Here is a 19,019-nt window from a genome sequence, read left to right on the forward strand (position 1 = left end):
TGTGACTTCTAGATGTGACTTTGTTCTAAAGCAAGTTAATCAACCATAAAGCATACTTGTACAAAGTTACAATGACATTAAATAGATGCTCTCATAATTATTTCAAATCAAGCATTTTATTTTTTGTATTAGTAATGAACATATTTCTGACTTTTAATAATACTTTCAATATAGCTTTCATATGTCGAGGTTAATTCCTGTGAGCAAAGCTCATATCTCCCAGGAACGAGAAGGCAGCTCCATCCCTAACGTTGTGATAGATGGGTTTAAATGTATTCCAACGGGGCGCCCCTCCTGGCCAATCAGGGTGTTTGCAGCAGCTTCGACACCACCCCCCAGCGGCCGCACAGGCGCACTGAGCTCCCAACTGCCATTTTGTGGCAGAGGCTACTCTGCTAAAGCGGGAGAGGGATTAAAACAAACTGCGAAGAAGACAGCATTTCTTGCCAGCCTGCCAAACTTTGTAGCACAGACTCAGTGCTTTCGGACGAGTTAAACGGGAGGAGAAACAGACTAAAAAGAGGTAAAGTATCACTACTTTTCTGATAAGGGGGGAGTTTGCAGGATCTTTAATCGGCCTCTAGGTGTCACGATGGGGCTCTGGGTCCGGGCAGATCGTCGGAGAGTGTTTGTCTCCCTCTATCGTTATTGAAAAAGCCGTCAAAATATGTTTAAATAGGTGAAGTTCTACCAAATATATACACCAACCGCCCCATTTCGCGCGTATCTGTGAGAATATCGTCGAGGATAAGTTACTAATACTTGGATGATTTGGTTGGAGAGTTTAGGCCAAGGCGTCCATTTTCTCGCTTCTTTGTTTCCCGTCTTTACAGCCTTGACGACATGGAAACTGGCGGGTTTAAGTTATCGCCCATAGCTAATGGTAGCTTGTTTGCATGAATATACGCAAAGTGTTAAAACAAACAAACATTCACAATTAATGGGTGAGGCTATGCACACAACATTGTCACTATTGACTTAGCTAATGCTACGTCGTGTTTTTGGCTTGTTATCGATTACATAACGTTAAACGGGACCCTTTATTTAAAGTAATGAAGCTAGCGAGGTTAGCATGGATTCGAGGCCCTTCCCCACCCCAATGTATTTAGCTCGACTGAAAGTGACGAAAGAGCCTCCGAAATAACCCGAACAAACGTCTGCTTTACAATTCCGTTTGACAAAATGAATACTTGCTATATCTAAAGCTAAGTTGCTACTATTAAAATAGAAGTCAATACACTTGGCTTTCCTGTTGGTGGAATACAAACACACGGAAGCGGTACATTAAGGCCAACGCGGAAAAAAAGAGAATGACGAAGCATTCTCAGCAAAACGATCCTCGGCGATCACAGCGACCATATATGACCAAATACACCATCTGTGTCGCCCAGGCTTCAGCTATATTCCAATATCGGCTGTTGCTTTCCTATTTTTTTCGATCATCGCGCCGTGGTCGGGAATTGGCAGTTGTTGTTGCACCCGTCGCCCGCTTGTCTCTTATTCTAAGCCCACCTAGAGCCTCATAGCCACAGATATATATTACAGCAGAGAGCTCCCTCTACGACTCGGCTTGGAGAGCTACAAAAATACCGCTGTATAAATGCTGTGCAAGAAGGCGACAGCTGCTCTACTGGGCGCTTGGTATCATTGCCATGGTGTGGTCAATTGAGTTAAAAGCATAAGTCAGAATATGTAGGAAGGCCTGCATCAGAGCCTTTTCAGCTTCCACCCGTTTAGCAACATAAAAGACAGGTGGACATGGAAACCTGCAAACAAACACATGTTAGGATTTGTCACTGTTAGCACGATCATGATTCTGGAGCTGTTGCACTACAGGGCAGCAATGATGTGTAGTCTACATTAAAAGTTGCTCACATGAACTCCATAGGAGTTAAGATCAGAATGCAGTTCTGGTGTTTTTATATGATGAGATGATTACTATTTGACACACTCAGAGAGTTGAGCTCATTAGATCATGTTAATAATGAGACATGTTGCTGTGACTGAGGCTGACGGGGTCAAAGGGCTCTGTCACTGTTTGACTACATTTTCAAACAGTTTTGCTTGATGACCTCAGCAATCTTCAGTCTGAACACAGACCAATTCAAGGATCAGGGTGAATGTGTGGAAATTCAGCAAGGACTGAATTCACTAATGGCCTTAAAAAGGGTCACTAAGATTTTGTGTTTGTGAAATCTTAGTGACCCTTTTTTCAAAGATCTGTGTTTATCTCTCAGTATCAGAATCCATTTTATTGTCACTTCCACATCTGCTTTCAGTATACAAGGAAGCGAGTTGCCGTTTACAAACTGATCAGTCATTTCCCCATACAGATAAAGGACATATTTACATCATAAAATCATAAAAACAGCAGCCTTTAAAATAACGTGTTTATGGTGGACAGGTCGAGCTGTGAAAGAAAAAAGTTGCAGATAACTTGAGTTTGTTTAAATTAAAACTGAACAGAGGATATCAGCAGTGAGGTTACACAATGGCAGGAAAAATGCCTTTATGAAAATCATGCTTTGCTCTCAGCTATAAAAGGTTTTAGATTAAACGTGTCACACACACAGTGTAGGAATGCAGTTTCCACTTTTAATTATTAGTCAGATTTTCAAAAAAGCAGTTGTTTTTTCTTCTTCTATGTACTCACTGTAGACTTGAGTTCACAAATAGTAATTTTCCATGCCGTTTTTTTCAGGGTGATATACAACCACATGCTTTAACATGATTTTTTAAACATTATTTTACAAGCTCAGAATCTTAATGAGCCTTACTTGAGCTTGTTGAATTTTATACATTCCTGCTTCTAGATGCAAAAAGAGGTCTTGCTCAGCATAAATCCAGCTACCTGATCAGGAAGACAGTGTGTGAATGTAAATTACTTTGAAAGAGTCAAAAATAATTTGTTTAGTTGAAGTCAGACTGACACTCAAAGCCAACTTAAAACTTTCATCACTTGGCTGAGATGCTAAGCTGTAAGAATAAAGAGAGAGAAGAAGAGTTACAGAAGCACTTAATGATAGAGTGTATCTGCCACACACACACGGTGATGATGATGCTGTGTCCCTCTTCCCCTCTTGCAGGTTTTGAGTCAGGTAGCAGTCTGAAGCCTCAGGTGAGAACAAGTGTCTTAAAGAGAGCAGTCAGTAGTGTCAGATATAGCTGTATGCAGGCTGTTAGAGTCACTCTATGTGTGTGTTTGTGTAGGTGTAGTTGTGTAACATGTTCCTCTTCCTCCCCTCAGGTTGGCAGGGACAGTCAGGTAGCAGACAGTTGATTGAGCAGAGCTCAGGGCTTTCAGCAGTAAGAGCACCTGTACCCATTCTACACAAAGCATGAAATCAGGCAGTTTAACCATGATGTTCCAGGTAACACTTGTAGAGCTTAAGTACAAGAGATCACCAGTGTCCAGACTTTTTTGTTCTTTCGCAACAGTGGGAATACATGTCAGTCGGGAAGAGTTGAAAGCCTTTGTAGACAACCTGAGCATGAAGTGGAACAAAGTTCTGCCACTTCATGTGGGTGGATTCAGTATGATGAGTATAGAGTTGGTACAAAGGTTATAAGTACTGACTTTCACTGTGGAGAATCAGAGCTACAGTTGAATGTTTTCCTCTGACCTGCTGCTAACATATCATTCTTTTCCTGGGAGTTTGATTTTGAACACACAACCACAGATGTTCTTCTTACATATTTGTTAGATTGTAGCACTGTTTGATGCTCTGGGTTTCATGATATCAGGGTCATCGCAGATTCTTTAAAAAGACTACATTTAATTTATGATATTCAATGTCTAAAAATGTCTTAATGTGTGGAATTATAGGAGTTAAGGTATTAAATAAGATTTGAGCTAGGGCAGACTGAATGAGGGTAATTATATTAATTCAGTTTATGTTGTTTATCGTTATTTTCTGATTATTTTACATTACCAACCAATCAACTTATTAATTAAAGTAAAAAATAATAAGCAGTTGGAACTATAATGAAACTAATCATTAGTTACAGCCCTATATAAATGACTTCAAAATGATTATATGTCTCAGTAATGGTATTATTATTTCCTTAAAGAGGTTTTAAAAAGGTCTTCAAAGTCATAAAATGTGTTCTTAAAAAATGTGCAGATATTAGCTATACACACCATTCATTGTTGAATAATAATAATAATAATATAATATAATAATGACTTGGTTGGCAACAAATTTAATTGTTAAAAATAACATTTAAAAAAAAATCAATGGTTCCAACTTTTCCAGTTTGACTTTTTTCTAGTTAAGTTAGTCTCGTGCTATAGAATAACGTTTATAAATAAACTATTTTGGGGTTATGATCCTACTCAGGACCAACAAGAATAAAATGAATATTTAGGTTTAACCCAAAACTGAAACAGTTCTTCTCTCCTGCTGTTTGGTTTAAAGGCACCAAGTTAGCTGTTATAGTGTGGAGTTGCTGTGAAAATCTTCATATTCTTCCATGCTGTAGGACTGGACACTGCCGACTTGTATAACATGATGTCTTCATGTTTCAGTTCCTGCCCAGCATGGAGGGAGGGCCAGCAGAGGGTGTAGGGGTGGTGGAGGTCCCCGCCAAAGACTTCCCCTCCATCCAGGCCGTCCACAGCCAGGACGCTATGGTGGCAGACCTCCTCCAGCAGGCTGCAGAGGCCGGGGGCGTGGTGGAGGGACAGACCGGAGTGGTCCTGGAACAAGGTGTGTGCTAGTTGGACATGAAACGGTCAACTCGTTACAAGGAAACAGAAGTTTGGATTTTTATTGCAGGTTTTTAATTTCCCATCAATGTTGTGTTTCAGGTCACGGGGATGGGATGGTAGCAGCGAGCCAGGCTCAGCAGCTGATGGAGGCTGGGGTGGGTGTGGACAATGGAGCAGGGGTTGAAATGATGGTTATGGAGTCACTGGATCCCACACTGCTGCAGATGAAGACTGAGGTAAGCTTAGTGTTCAGAGCTTCATGTCTGATGGCACTGCCTGACAAGAACGTGCCAGATGTGGTGATGTCATCCTAGTTTTAGAAAGGAAATGAGCTGGAACTGCAGACACCTAACATGACTGCTGGAGCGTGTTGCCTCGTGTAACAGTCTGTTAAAATGTTGATTTGCAGGTGATAGATGCTGCAGTGGGTGGGTCATCAGCAGGAGTGGGTGCTGCTCACCAAGCTACTGTAACAACAGTGGACCAGACTCAAATCATCACACTACAAGTAGGTGCTCCTCTAAAGCCGTGTGTCCTCCACTTGTTAAACCTCCACTCGCTCTTACCTCAGTTGTCTGTCTCTCTGTCCTCAGGTGGTAAACATGGAGGAGCAGGCCGCTCTGGGCCTGGGGGAGCTCCAGCTGGTCCAGGTGCCAGTTTCTGCCACCACAGTGGAGGCTCTGCAGCAAGGCACCTATGTAGACACCACTGCTATGCCAAAAGATGGAGACCCGGTCATCTGCCACACCCTGCCGCTGCCTGAGGGCTTTCAGGTACGCAGACAGACAGTGAATGTCTGCACTTAATAAAGAACATTCATGTGGTTATACTAGGGGGAGAAAATAAAAAGGTAATGGTATCTAGCCAATCAGTAGCACTGATAACAGATGGCAACAGAGGCTGTGGCAATAAGTCACAGACAGAAATGCTCTTCATTATATAAAGTGTGTGCTTTACATGCGAGTTTCACATCAGAACCAGAGCCTGAGTCATGGTTACTGTGTGTCCTGCTAACATTTCTGTGGCACTGACTGAACTCTGTCGCATGACTGCAAACACCACAGCAACATGAGATCAAACAGATGATTTTCAGCCTGTAAGAACACTGAGATAAATGTATCTCTGAACTGTCAGTTCTTGGATGGTCATTTAAAAAAAGACAACAAATATATACCAGGAAACACAGTGAATGAGTCTGTTGTGATTAGATTATTTAATATACAACATAATGCTTTACATGCAGTTTATTAGCAAATGAAAGTCCAAACTGAACTTGTTGTCATTTTGTGCGTGTGCACCGTTTAACAATCTTAAAAAGCAGAGAGCAGATCAGAATTCCCTCGTAATAAATAATGAAACTGATGAGAAGCTCGTGATGGTTATAAATGACAACTTCCAAGAGAAAACAAGCTTTAACACTAGTCTTCCTTTTATATCATCATTTTTGCCTTTTAATGGTCTTACCATGTCTGAATAAAGCCATTGTGGAGTATACATAAACACAAACTAGAACAGAAAGGTGAAGCCAGCAAGGTTGTGTATTTCATTTGTGGAGAACTTTATATCTTAACCTGCCGCTTTCCCTCCAAGGCTTATTCTGTGCAGACTTCTGTCATCATTATCCTGTGTGTGTTTAGTGTTATAGTCCTTTGTGTCCAAGCGGCAGTGTTTGACCAGTTTTAAAACAAGACAGAGACTTTTATCACTTCATTTGTTTTAATTGTTTCTGCTGTCAGGAGTCATTCAAATGTTCAGTGTAAGTTTGATGATGATGATGATGATAATTGAGAATACATATTAATAACTTCACATAACAATATAATCAGTCTGCTTCGAAGAATGTAAAATAATCTACAGTCACCCTGTTCTTAAAATGATTAATCATCACACCTCTAATCTAGATTTAATCTCTGTCTTAATCTCACTTCAGTTTCCCTTCTAACTGTCTTTGCTGTTAAATCTATCAGACACATCAGTTGTGTTTCACTGTGCAGCAGCTACAGTAGAACAGCAGCTACAGTAAAACAGCAGCTACAGTAGAAAAGCAGCTACAGTAGAAAAGCAGCTACAGTAAAACAGCAGCTACAGTAGAACAGCAGCTACAGTAGAAAAGCAGCTACAGTAGAACAGCAGCTACAGTAGCAGCACACTGACCTAACTTTTGATGTGTTTGATGTTTAGGTAGTGAAGGTGGGTGCTAATGGAGAGGTGGAGACAGTGGAGCAGGAGGAGGGAGGAGAAGTCCACCATGAGGAGGAAGAAGAGGTGGGGGATCAGATGATGGAAGAGGAGGAGCCCATTCAGCCCCCGAATGATGACCCCACCTGGCCCAAAGACCCAGACTATCAGCCTCCATGTGGAGCCATCAAGAGGTCCAAAAAGGTGAGACAGCAGTATGTTATCAGTGTCTTTAGTATTGGATATTAAACTTGGCTTGTCATATGGAAAGGAGTTCAGATGATGATTTTGCCCTGCTTGTCCAGGGTAATAAGAGTCGTCTGCGCTACGCTGAAGGAGATAAGGACATGGACGTCAGTGTGTATGACTTTGAGGAGGAGCAGCAAGAGGGTCTTTTGTCTGAGGTCAATGCTGAGAAGGTGGTGGGCAACATGAAACCACCCAAACCCACCAAGATCAAGAAGAAAGGTGAGACACAGATCTTCATCATTCCATCAGGTTGTTCCAGTGAGGACACGAGACAGTCTGACACTTGCAGCTCATGGCTCATTATTTTGTTTGCAGCCATATGTTTAAAGAATAAGATCAATACTTGGCACCAGTTTATCAGTAACTCACTGATAAACTCACTTATAATCACTATTCAAACTGTCAATTAAATACTGACAGTGGCAAAACAAGAAGCAACATCTCCACTCAGGTTGACTTTCCGTTAACTTAGAATGAGCTTATATACTGTACATACAACAGATATACAACTATACATACTATATACTATACTAATCATTAGTTGCAGTTCTATATAAATGACTTCAAAACGAACTCCATTACAACCCACTACAACAGTAAAATCCTGCTTCTGCATTATTATATGTCTCATAATATATTATATATGAGTACAACAGTCATGTGACACTTTTTCTGCATTGAGTACTTGCTTGAAAAACGTATACCATGGTAACGCATACTATTACTGAAGTGACATTAGTATTTTTACATGAGTAAAGGATCTAAATACTTCTTCCAACACAAATAATTTTATTACAAGACATTTTTGTTGTTATGACAAGAGGACGAAGGCTTTACACAGAATAAATGCATAGTTATTCATATATAAATGATAACTTAATAACTTGGTGCTTATCATTATTGTATTAGAAATAAGTTTGTTATTGCACTGTCAATTTGTCACCTCTCCTTCAGTTTCAATAAAACTCATACCAGTGTATACAGTAGTCTAATTTGTCGTGTTCTTTTGCGGCAGCAATTATATAACTTTTTCCTTTAGAGGTTTTAAAAAGGTCTTAAAAGTCATCAAATTTGTATTTGAAAATGCTTGCGTTGATACCCTGTAACAATCAAACTGTATTAAAAAATAAACATTGAAGATGATGTTTTAGAAGAGTAATGTTGTTTAGTATGTGATCGCTTTGCAGCGTTGGGATCATAATTCAAATACTGTTAAATCTGACGTGTGTGTTTGTGTGTATTCTGCTGTTGTGTGTGTTAGGAGTGAAGAAGACGTTCCAGTGCGAGCTGTGCAGCTACACGTGCCCCCGCCGCTCCAACCTGGACAGACACATGAAGAGCCACACTGACGAAAGACCTCACAAGTGTCACCTGTGTGGACGAGCCTTCAGGACGGTCACCCTGCTCAGAAACCATCTCAACACACACACTGGTGCGCAAGCTTTACATTGTGTGCATAAGATTCTGACAGCAGCACTTTAAAGACAGCTTACACATGTCTTGTTGTGTTTTTCGCGCAGGAACTCGGCCACACAAGTGCACAGACTGTGATATGGCCTTCGTGACCAGCGGAGAGCTCGTTCGTCACCGTCGCTACAAACACACACACGAAAAACCCTTCAAATGCTCCATGTGTGACTACGCCAGTGTGGAGGTAAGACAAGCTGCTTTACACAATTAAAGAAGCAGTGAGAATCATTTAGGAGTGAACAAATGTTTTCCCAGTGTCAATTACTACCTGCAAAGCCATTATAATGTCACATTATCTTGATTGTTTTTGTTTGTTTGTGTGTGTGTGTGTGTGTGTGTGTGTGTGTGTGTGTGTGTGTGTGTGTGTGTGTGTTTGTTTGTGCAGGTGAGCAAACTAAAGCGTCACATTCGTTCCCACACTGGCGAGCGTCCATTCCAGTGCAGCCTTTGCAGCTACGCCAGCAGAGACACGTACAAGCTGAAGAGACACATGAGGACACACTCGGGTGAGACTGACAGCTCATCTGCTGCTCTACATGTATAGAACAGTGAAGGAGGACAGGATTACAGTGTTTCCCCTATGTACATTCAGCAGCTCCGCTGCAAAAATGTGTTTGAAGTAACGTGACGTTAACTATGTTGATCACTTGCTCGATTTCATTAGAAGTCGCTAGCAGCTAGTTAACTATATAACTTTGCTTTTGGATTCGGTGTAGGCTAGGCCCCTCCTTTCATAAGCTACTGAAGTAGGGGGAGGATAAAAGCAGACAACCCCACTCTCCTGGACGTTCCGGCAGTCTCCCACATATTAATAGCGGCTCCTTGACGCCCGCAAATGAGACACAATCTCCCAGAATCTGGAGCAAGCACGCAAGAGCGCGCACCAGAGAGTGACTGCGCGCGTGCACAAAAAACGATGGGTTTTGCGCGTCTTATCAATGATATAATGTCACTGTGTGGATCATTAACCTCGCTGCAGTGTGCTCCCTGGTTATAATTAGTGAACTATCAGCTTCTACCTGCTCAGATCTCACAGTCAGCAGTAAGAGAGGAGGAGAGCAGCAGCTAGTAGCTATGTATGGAAGCCTAATGATGGTAAAAGTAAAACTGGTAACTACAAAAATAAACCATTATTATTATTTATCTTTTATTTACAGAAAATACCTCTTTTTGTGTAGCATACATATGTATGTTATTTTTTTAAAAGCTATCAGACATTAACATTTAGTTGTTTTGTTTAAATTATTATTTATAATTTAATATTACTTTAACAGCTCAGGGACGTCCAAGCAGCAACATGTTTGAGCACTTTTTTGCATTGTCAATTTGAAATAATGTTTTTGTTTTTGAATGAAAGGGTGGAAATTTAAAAAATATGTTTTTATCTGATTTTTCTTCTGAGGAAGCATACCCCCGGACCCCCCTAGTGTTGCTAGGTTACCGACACACAGCACCGCTGCTACAAAATTTTTTAGGGGAAACACTGGGATTATGTAAAGTTTCCTAGCTCCATTATTAAAGTAATGTACTCACAATCAGGTGAGTACATTACTTTACAGGTCCAATCAGGTTTTTTGTGCCTCCCTTTTTATATTCTTAAATTTTTTTGATAAACACAATAATGAGTGAATTAAAAAATATTAAACGTGTGCATGCTCTATCCTGCTCACAGGAGAGAAACCATACGAGTGCTACATCTGCCACGCCCGCTTCACCCAGAGTGGAACCATGAAGATGCACATCCTGCAGAAACACACTGAGAACGTGGCCAAGTTCCACTGTCCACACTGTGACACTGTCATCGCACGCAAGAGTGACTTAGGTAACACACACACACACACACACACACACACACACACACACACACACTCTGTAAACTTACTGGACAGATCCCCACCTTTCCATTCCTCTAATGAGTTTTCTCCTGTCGCCCTCGTTTCTCCAGGCGTCCACCTCCGTAAGCAGCACTCGTTTATCGAGACCGGAAAGAAGTGCCGTTACTGCGACGCCGTGTTCCACGAGCGATACGCCCTGATCCAGCATCAGAAGTCCCACAAGAACGAGAAGAGGTTCAAATGTGACATGTGTGACTACTGCTGCCGCCAGGTCTGTGTTTACTCTCATATATGTAGTGATTATAAAACCATACTGGTGACTAATGAGGGCTGTGATGCATGTTTTAGAGATTTTGCTTGAGTAGATATTTGTGGATCTTACATGTCTTATACAAACATCTTAAAACTTTGAATGGATATATAGTTTATTGTGTGTGACTGGTTTATAACTGTGTTCTGTTCTGCCGGGCTCAGGAGCGTCACATGGTGATGCATCGTAGAACCCACACTGGAGAGAAGCCATACGCCTGCAGTCAGTGTGAGAAGACGTTCAGACAGAAGCAGCTGCTGGACATGCACTTCAAACGCTACCACGACCCCAACTTTGTCCCCACCGCCTTCGTCTGCCCCAAGTGTAGCAAGACCTTCACACGCAGGGTAAGGACACTTTGTCTTTGTAGCTGTCACACAGCTGAAGGGAATACTGACTCAGAGCTTGTAAAAGTCTACACACTCAGTAACTGTGTGTGTTTTTACAGAACACCATGGCTCGCCACGCTGAGAACTGCAATGGTGAAGTGGATGACGCCGAGAACGGAACCCCACCCCCGAAGAAAGGAAAGAGAGGAAGAAAGAAGAAGATGAGGAGCAGGAGAGATGAAGAGGACAGTGGTGAGGCTTTAACTATGTCTTCTAATGCAAGTATGACCATCACACTGTGCTCAGCTCTCATATGATGCATTTTCTCTGTTGTGTCTCTCCAGAGGAAGATAACATCGAACCCGACGAGGAGGATGAGGGTGACGGCGAGGAGGAAGCACTGTTACAGGAAGAGGACGATCCAGAAAGCATGGAACTGGACCAGGCCCCCGCCGCCATCCCAGTACCAGCCCCTGATGAGCCACCGGTCAAGAGGAAACGAGGCCGACCCCCAAAGAACGCCCCCAAACCCCCAACACCCAGCAAGTCAGTCAGAGTGGCTGCTAAGACAGCTGCTTCTGGTGAGGACACTGACATCTACTGCTCTCATGTCTTATCTCATACATCTGTCAAAGCACACACACTGTATAGCCCTCCATAGTTCCCCTCTGATATCTTTAAATAACTATAAGATATGTAGTTGACAGTGATATCAAACAGAAAGCAGGTTTGACCTAGTTTTCATTCCCATGCCCCCTGAATGCAACATTGCAACCTTTCTTTTTGTGTGTGTTGCAGCTGCTGCCATAATCCAGGTGGAGGATGAGAGCACAGGAGCGGTTGAGAACATCATCGTGAAGAAAGAGGAGGGCGACATCTCGGCAGCCACGCCTCTGGAGCAGGGAGTGGCACTGACGGTGGAGGGGGTGGGGCTGGACGGGGAAGGGGTGGAGACTGTGGAGCTGGCGGTGAACGAGGAGACGGCCGCCGCCGCCGCCAACGGAGACCTGACACCAGAGATGATCCTCAGCATGATGGACCGGTGAACACAACACGCAGCAAACACACATGTAGCCGGACTAAAGACTCATTTAAAAAAAAAAAACACAAAAAAAACCACCTGTCAGAAACACATTAACATTTCCTCTGCCTTCACCTCCTGTTCCATCCTGTGTGCTCTTTAACTGCAGCCAGCTGCAGATACTACCCTGCACCAAGAAGGGAAGCCACATGTAAATACTTCCACAGACACACACACACACACACACACACACACACACACACACACACACACACAAACACACACACACACACACACACAAACACACACACACTGGCACACTGACATTTGTGGATCACATACACAACAAAGGACCGCACGCACACACACACACACACACACACACACACACACCATCCCAGCTAACACCAGACTGCTCTCTGCTTTAACGCTCTCTTCAGTTTGAATGTCCTCTGAATGAATCGTGTATTTTGCTACTCGTTTCTGCCCACCACCCCCCTCCAAAAAAAAGCCACATCCTGTATCAGTCTCTACCCACACACACACACTCAAGAGTTAATGTTGAGCCGGAAACACACTCTCTCACAAAAGGAGACATTCATTTATCTACCTTGATAATTCACTCTGATTTCCTCCTTTCTTCTGCTTCTGCTGTTCTCACAACAAGGCCCATTGTCAAATTCCAAGCCTTTCTATGTGTATATATAGATCTAAATGTAGTTTTTCCTAATAAAGAAGTAGTATATGGTACTTTAGTTTGCCTCTGAGATACCACATGCATATTATTATTATTATTATTATTATTTTTCCAGAAAGTGTGATTTTTTTCTTCCCTCCTTGCCCTCTGTTATCACAGAGGTGCCACATGTTTCTCTCAGCTATCACTCAGATGTGTGTGTCTGGTTAAAAGCTCCTCCTTTGCTGTTCCACAGTCTGCCGTCACCATCAACTCAAGAAAAACAAAGGCGCAGATCATCCTCACACAGCCGGTCAAATATTGTACTATAATTGTGATTTGAACATTCCAAATATTTGAATGAATTATGGAATTATGTTTTATGCGTTTTGAATCATCTCACACAAACAGAATCGAAACAGTTTTCAAAATAAAAGCAGCCTCACTTAACAATGTGTTCGCCCGCCAGTTCATATTGTACTCGGAACAGTTATCAAAGTCACTCAAACACCACCACACCCCACCCAGACACCCCCCACCACCACAATAAAGAACCTGTGGTAGGTGCTTTTTCATGTAAATACACATTTTAAACCTCTTTTTTTTTTTTTTTTTGCTTTTCTTGTGAGCCTTTTTAATGTTTTTTAAAATAGTTGATTTGAAGACGTGTTGGTTGGAAGGGGCTTAAATTTATATGCTACACATGTCAGTGTCATATCAGGTACTCCATGTCCTGAACCTTCCCTTCTCTTCCACCCACCAATAATGCCCCTTTTAACCAACCACACTGAATCTGAACCACTATTATTTTGCTCTCTTCGTTTTTTCTGTTGCTCATAGACGTTTTGTTTTCCCTTTGAAACTACCTTTCATTTCTAGCTTCTTTTTTTTTTCTCACACAGTTGCCGCCCTGTTTCTCTCCCTGGTTGATCTCGGTTCAGTTCAGTAGTAATGACACAAGCTTTTGTCACCTTCTGCTCTCCTTTAACATTCGGCCCTGAAGCTGTGATGCTACCTTTTACCTGTAATGGAAACAAAGAGGGTTTTTTGAGTATCTGTTCTGTAGGATTTAAAACCGTTTGACACCCATCTGGAAAAACATGTTTATTGAATGAAGTTCAGCTAGTAAACTGTATGTAATAACAACAAACAGCATTCTTGTTCTTGTTTGTTTTTTGAGTTTTTTTGTTTTTTTTGACATGTGTTGATACTGTTTGGAAGGATGTGAATGAATGATGTCATGAAAGAGGGCTCCTCACACTAACTCTCAGCCCAGGTTTCATGACAGTTTGACCACAGCTAATAATAATGGTTGTCATGTGGCCTTCCTTCCTTTTTTATTACAACAAGATGTTATTTTGTGATATGAAAGCATTTCCTCTGTACCTGAACATTGGTTAGATGCCCTGTAAGACCAGCTCAGACCCTAATATGAGGCTGGACCCTGTATAAAAAATACACTGCAGTCCAGGCTGTAAAGAAGAACCACTGCAAACACAGACAGATTTTAGTGCCAAGTGGTAAAAGAAAAATCATTGTTGTACTCATACTTCTATAAGAATCACCCCGAAACATCAAATCTGTGAGTGCACTGCTGTGTTCTGAGAGATCACTCTGTAAAAACAAGACAACAAAATGTTCTGTTATCAATGTATCATGTTAATGTTCTGCAGATGGCTGAATAGATGATGGATGTTTGACTCTTCTCACAGTGTGGACATTGTTTTTATTTTTCTAGAAGAAATAAGAGAAAACAGTTTTAACAGAATGTTTGTTTGGACTGCAGGAATTTTCCCTGTGTACTTAGAATCTTCCTCTTCCTGCATTTCCACCTGATTTCAGCTTCCCATCTAAAAAGATAGGGACAGTATATAGAAAGCTTTATTGTCATTATATTTGACATATAATGAGATTACAGGTGCCACTCCATTGTGCTTTAAAGAAAAATAAAAACATGACAACTAGATCAAAACAACACACGCAGCTAATAAGAGATGATTAATAAAAAAAAGATGAGATGCAGCTAAAAAAGCATAATGTGGAGGGTATTGCATTTAAGTAGAATAAACAAAAAGCACAGTGCAGTAGTGGTCAGGTGAGCAGATGGAGCTGCAGAAGGGAGAACAAATCAGTGAAAAAGAAATCAAATTAAAATGTTCTGATTGTTTCATGGCAGTTTTGTTCTAAAGCGGAAATAAATACTCAACAGATGGTTTACTGTGGAGACAAATGCCCTCAGTTCATTACATCCAATTCATACAGCAGTATAAATGTAAACAGGACTAATCTGTATTGTTTCTTCATATATTAATACTGTGACTGAACGCATCATTTTTAAAAATTCGTCATGGCTCTAATTAGCATGAACTCTACCTGCTTCCTCAGATGCAGTGGCAACAGTAACAGGGACTTTAGTTCCATGTTTAGTCCCTGAGATGAGTTCCTCTGGGTCCAAAGTTCCTGGAGCTTTAGATGGAAGCAGGGTTTTATTTGTAAAGGTTGTAACCCTGCTGTGAAGAACTACAGAACACAAGAAACCTTTGTCATGTCCTTTTTTTTGAAGATGAGACACTGTACAGCTGATAAATAATAAAATCATCCTTATGGGCCCTTGATCACTGCCTGCTGCTTTCTTTCAGGTTGTAGTATTGTAAGGGATGGGGGTGATATTTAAAGTGTATATCTGGAACTATTTTGATGACATTGGTTAGAAATCCAATCTTTGTTCTGTGTAAAAAGTTTATCTGAAGTTGACAGGAAGGTATAAAGAAGGGATTCTGTTCTAGTAGACTAACTTTAGAAGAACCTAATTTGACTTTTATAACTTCATATTAACTTACAAATGTATTTTCACACAGACTAAGGACTGGGGATTTAGTAATAACGTGTAATATAGATTAATAAGGAAGCACTAAACACTAAATAGTGAGCAGTTCTTTCCTGACACTTACCGTTATTTTGTATGATCATTGTCAGATATAAAGTCACACTACAGTCATTTCATAATTATAGAACGTGTTGCATTGTGGGATTGTTATCAGAACGTGAAGGTGTCATGGATGCTTTATTGTTTCATTGTGGAACCTTTGAATGCAGAATACAGCAAATATGGAGTGATTTTAGACACAAATAATAGCTTAATAGAATGATTAATGTACAACCATGCTAGAAGCTCTATGAACATTTACTTATTATCAACATCCAGGTGAGACTGGTGGGAATGTCATTCATTTTGGTCATAAACGATACAACTGGACAAAGTGAAATTGACCTGATGATGGCGTGAAGATAAAAAGTTAAGCAGTCACCAAATGTATTAGAATTCATCCTGTATTCAATAACTGTTGAGATATTTCACAGGAAACCATATTTCAAACGTAAAGTCAGAATGATTCATCTTCTAGGGAACATGAATGTATACTGCTGGATATTTCACTGCAGGGTTCATTATTTAAGTATTTCAGTCTGTACCAAAGTGTTGGACCAATGGATCAACTTTGCTATACTTAGTCATGCTGCATTAATATTTTTATTGATGTATCATTTATCCCTTCTAGACATTAATAGAATATTTTATTTACAATGTGCTCATTAAACTAAAATGTTCTTTCTTGTTTCTGGCAGAAATTATTGCCCAAACACCCCCTTCTATTTACATGAAATGGTTCAGTCCTGCTTCTCCAAACAAAGCGCGGCAAATGCTAGCAGTGAGTTATGATGAGTGAAGAGGAGCATGAGCTAAATGTCTATATAGCTTCATGAAATACAGTCACGCTTCAGAAAAATGAAAACAGAAAAGAAAGAGAAGAGAGAGAGAAGTGAGAGGGTGGCAACATGTCACCATGTTTCATAAAAAAGTGGGTTTATTCATTAGTTGTGGAAATGAACCTGTTAGCTAAACTTAGTCCACAGTGAAACAGGTTCATGTTAACATTAGTTACTGCTCATAGTGTTTGCATTTCACTGCTCTTTTTTCTGATATTTAATCAATGAAGGTAAACTTTTTTTTTTTCATACTCAATCAGTTGTCCCTGCTCCTGGTGCATGTTCAGGTTCAGCAGCCCCTCTGTCCTCCCTGTGATACTGAAGAAGGAGGTGAGCATCATGGTGGAGAATAATGACATGTCACTTAACATTACTGAAAGGGGTCTGTGGGAATTTCTCTTTTATTATTATTATTATGAAAAAAAGAAAAATGATGAAATCCTTAATTCCCACTGCAGTCAAACTGTACAATCCTGTACTATAATTTGCACTTTAGAGTCCTTTTTTTAGTTTTTAATTTTATTGTTGTTGTATACATGTTTTTTTTTTAAATAGTTTTTCCTCATATTCCTATCTTTTTGAGCTGCTGTAGCGGTGAATTTTCCCCAATGTGGGATCAATACAAGTTGATCTGATCTTATCTTAAGAACTGGTGGTAAACTTAGCTAAAAATAAATCTATTTTATTTGTTGTTTGTTATCATTCATCATATGAATTTATTTCATTTGAAGAGGTCAATTTAATATTTAAGTTGTATTTATTGTAAGTTATTCGTTAATGTTAATCCATTTAAGAATTATAACATTAAGATTACATTTAGACTGTAAAAGACATTACTTATAGATGGTATCAGTTTAACATCAAATAGTGAACTCCACTGTATGCAGAATGTTACATGCATGTCTACACAGTGTTATATTATCACAGCTCAATGACAGTAAATATTGTACAGTTAGTTTACAAGATAGTTGCAAGCCTGCACAGTGCAGCTTGCAAGCTTTGAATGGATCAGTTGAGTTCTGGAAGTGTACTTCCAGCAACTGTGCATGGTGGTGGGACCCAATGTGATATGTTTTCATTAGGCCCAAAGTCCCTGGCTGCACCCCTGCTTCTAATATATCAGTCATTGATTCATTTTTGGATTAATACAGCCTACATTATAAAGTGGTTAAAATTAGCTTCGCCTCCACCAGCTACAGTATTAAATGTCTCCTATGTATCTTTAATAATAATCCAAAACACTGTCAGAGAGGCATCCTACATCTCAGAGGGAAATATTGTACTTTCTACTCCACTCCATTTATTTGACAGCTTTAGTTACTTTTCAGATGAAGATTTGACACAATGGATAATATAACAAGCTTTTAAAATACAACACATAGTTAAAGATGAAACCAAAAAGCAGTGTGTAGTCAGGCTCACATTTCAGATGTCTATGAGTTGTTAACAGCTCCACCAAATAGTGATTTTTCCATCTAAACTTCTCACATGCTTTCATTTCAATAAATGTTCAAATGATCCAATATTTCAGCAACAAATCAAAGATTAGAGAAAAAGTCCAAAAACTGAAAAACACATTTATGTATCAGAACTTAGTTTTTTCTTCTTTCCTCTCCCATTAATCATCTCACCACCCCTCACATTTATCTGCTGACCCTTTGGAGGGCCCCCACCCCTAGGTTGGGAACCACTGGACTAAACTAGCTAACTGTATATAAAGTAGTGTAAACTAGCTCCACCTCCAGCAGCTACAACAGTAACATGCTGCTCTAACACTGATGCTTCACTATTAATAATCTAATGATGTCATATATAATAATATATCAGTCAGAGGACCAAACCACTACTTTTACTGTAATACTGCATACTACATCACTATAATACTGCAGTACTTTTACTGTAATACTGCATACTACATCACTCATAATACTGCAGTACTTTTACTGTAATACTGCATACTACATCACTCATAATACTGCAGTACTTTGACTGTAATACTGCATACTACATCACTCATAATACTGCAGTACTTTTACTGTAATACTGCATACTACACTCATAATACTGCAGTACTTTGACTGTAATACTGCATACTACATCACTCATAATACTGCAGTACTTTTACTGTAATACTGCATACTACATCACTCATAATACTGCAGTACTTTTACTGTAATACTGCATACTACATCACTCATAATACTGCACTACTTTTACTGTAATACTGCATACTACATCACTCATAATACTGCAGTACTTTTACTGTAATACTGCATACTACATCACTCATAATACTGCACTACTTTTACTGTAATACTGCATACTACATCACTCATAATACTGCACTACTTTTACTGTAATACTGCATACTACACCAAGCTCATTATACTGCAGTACTTTTACTTAAGTAGGATTTTTCATGCAGTGCTACTCATAATTCATTACATTTTGATGCTAATTCAAAGTTTATGAAAG

The 19,019-nt window shown here is 40.1% G+C and overlaps 1 protein-coding gene across 3 annotated transcripts; it reads left to right on the forward strand.

Moving 5' to 3' along the window:
- Positions 1-15,394, forward strand: ctcf (CCCTC-binding factor (zinc finger protein)). 3 transcript variants are annotated; one of them, XM_062420414.1, is made up of 16 exons: positions 1-523; positions 4,529-4,709; positions 4,811-4,947; positions 5,121-5,219; positions 5,305-5,484; positions 6,893-7,093; positions 7,195-7,357; positions 8,400-8,570; positions 8,659-8,792; positions 8,994-9,114; positions 10,281-10,430; positions 10,554-10,714; positions 10,918-11,100; positions 11,202-11,334; positions 11,427-11,663; positions 11,881-15,394. In XM_062420414.1, the coding sequence occupies exons 2-16, from the start codon at positions 4,541-4,543 to the stop codon at positions 12,126-12,128; spliced, it is 2,487 nt and encodes an 828-aa protein (XP_062276398.1). In that variant the 5' UTR covers positions 1-523; positions 4,529-4,540; the 3' UTR covers positions 12,129-15,394. The 3 variants fall into 3 exon arrangements, with proteins under 3 accessions (XP_062276398.1, XP_062276401.1, XP_062276400.1); XM_062420417.1 differs by having other exon boundaries at positions 7,204-7,357; XM_062420416.1 differs by lacking the exon at positions 1-523 and adding an exon at positions 3,098-3,118.
- Positions 15,395-19,019: the final 3,625 nt, after the last annotated feature.

The sequence above is a fragment of the Scomber scombrus genome, chromosome 6 (genome assembly GCF_963691925.1).
Source record: "Scomber scombrus chromosome 6, fScoSco1.1, whole genome shotgun sequence".
Taxonomy (NCBI): Eukaryota; Metazoa; Chordata; class Actinopteri; order Scombriformes; family Scombridae; genus Scomber; species Scomber scombrus.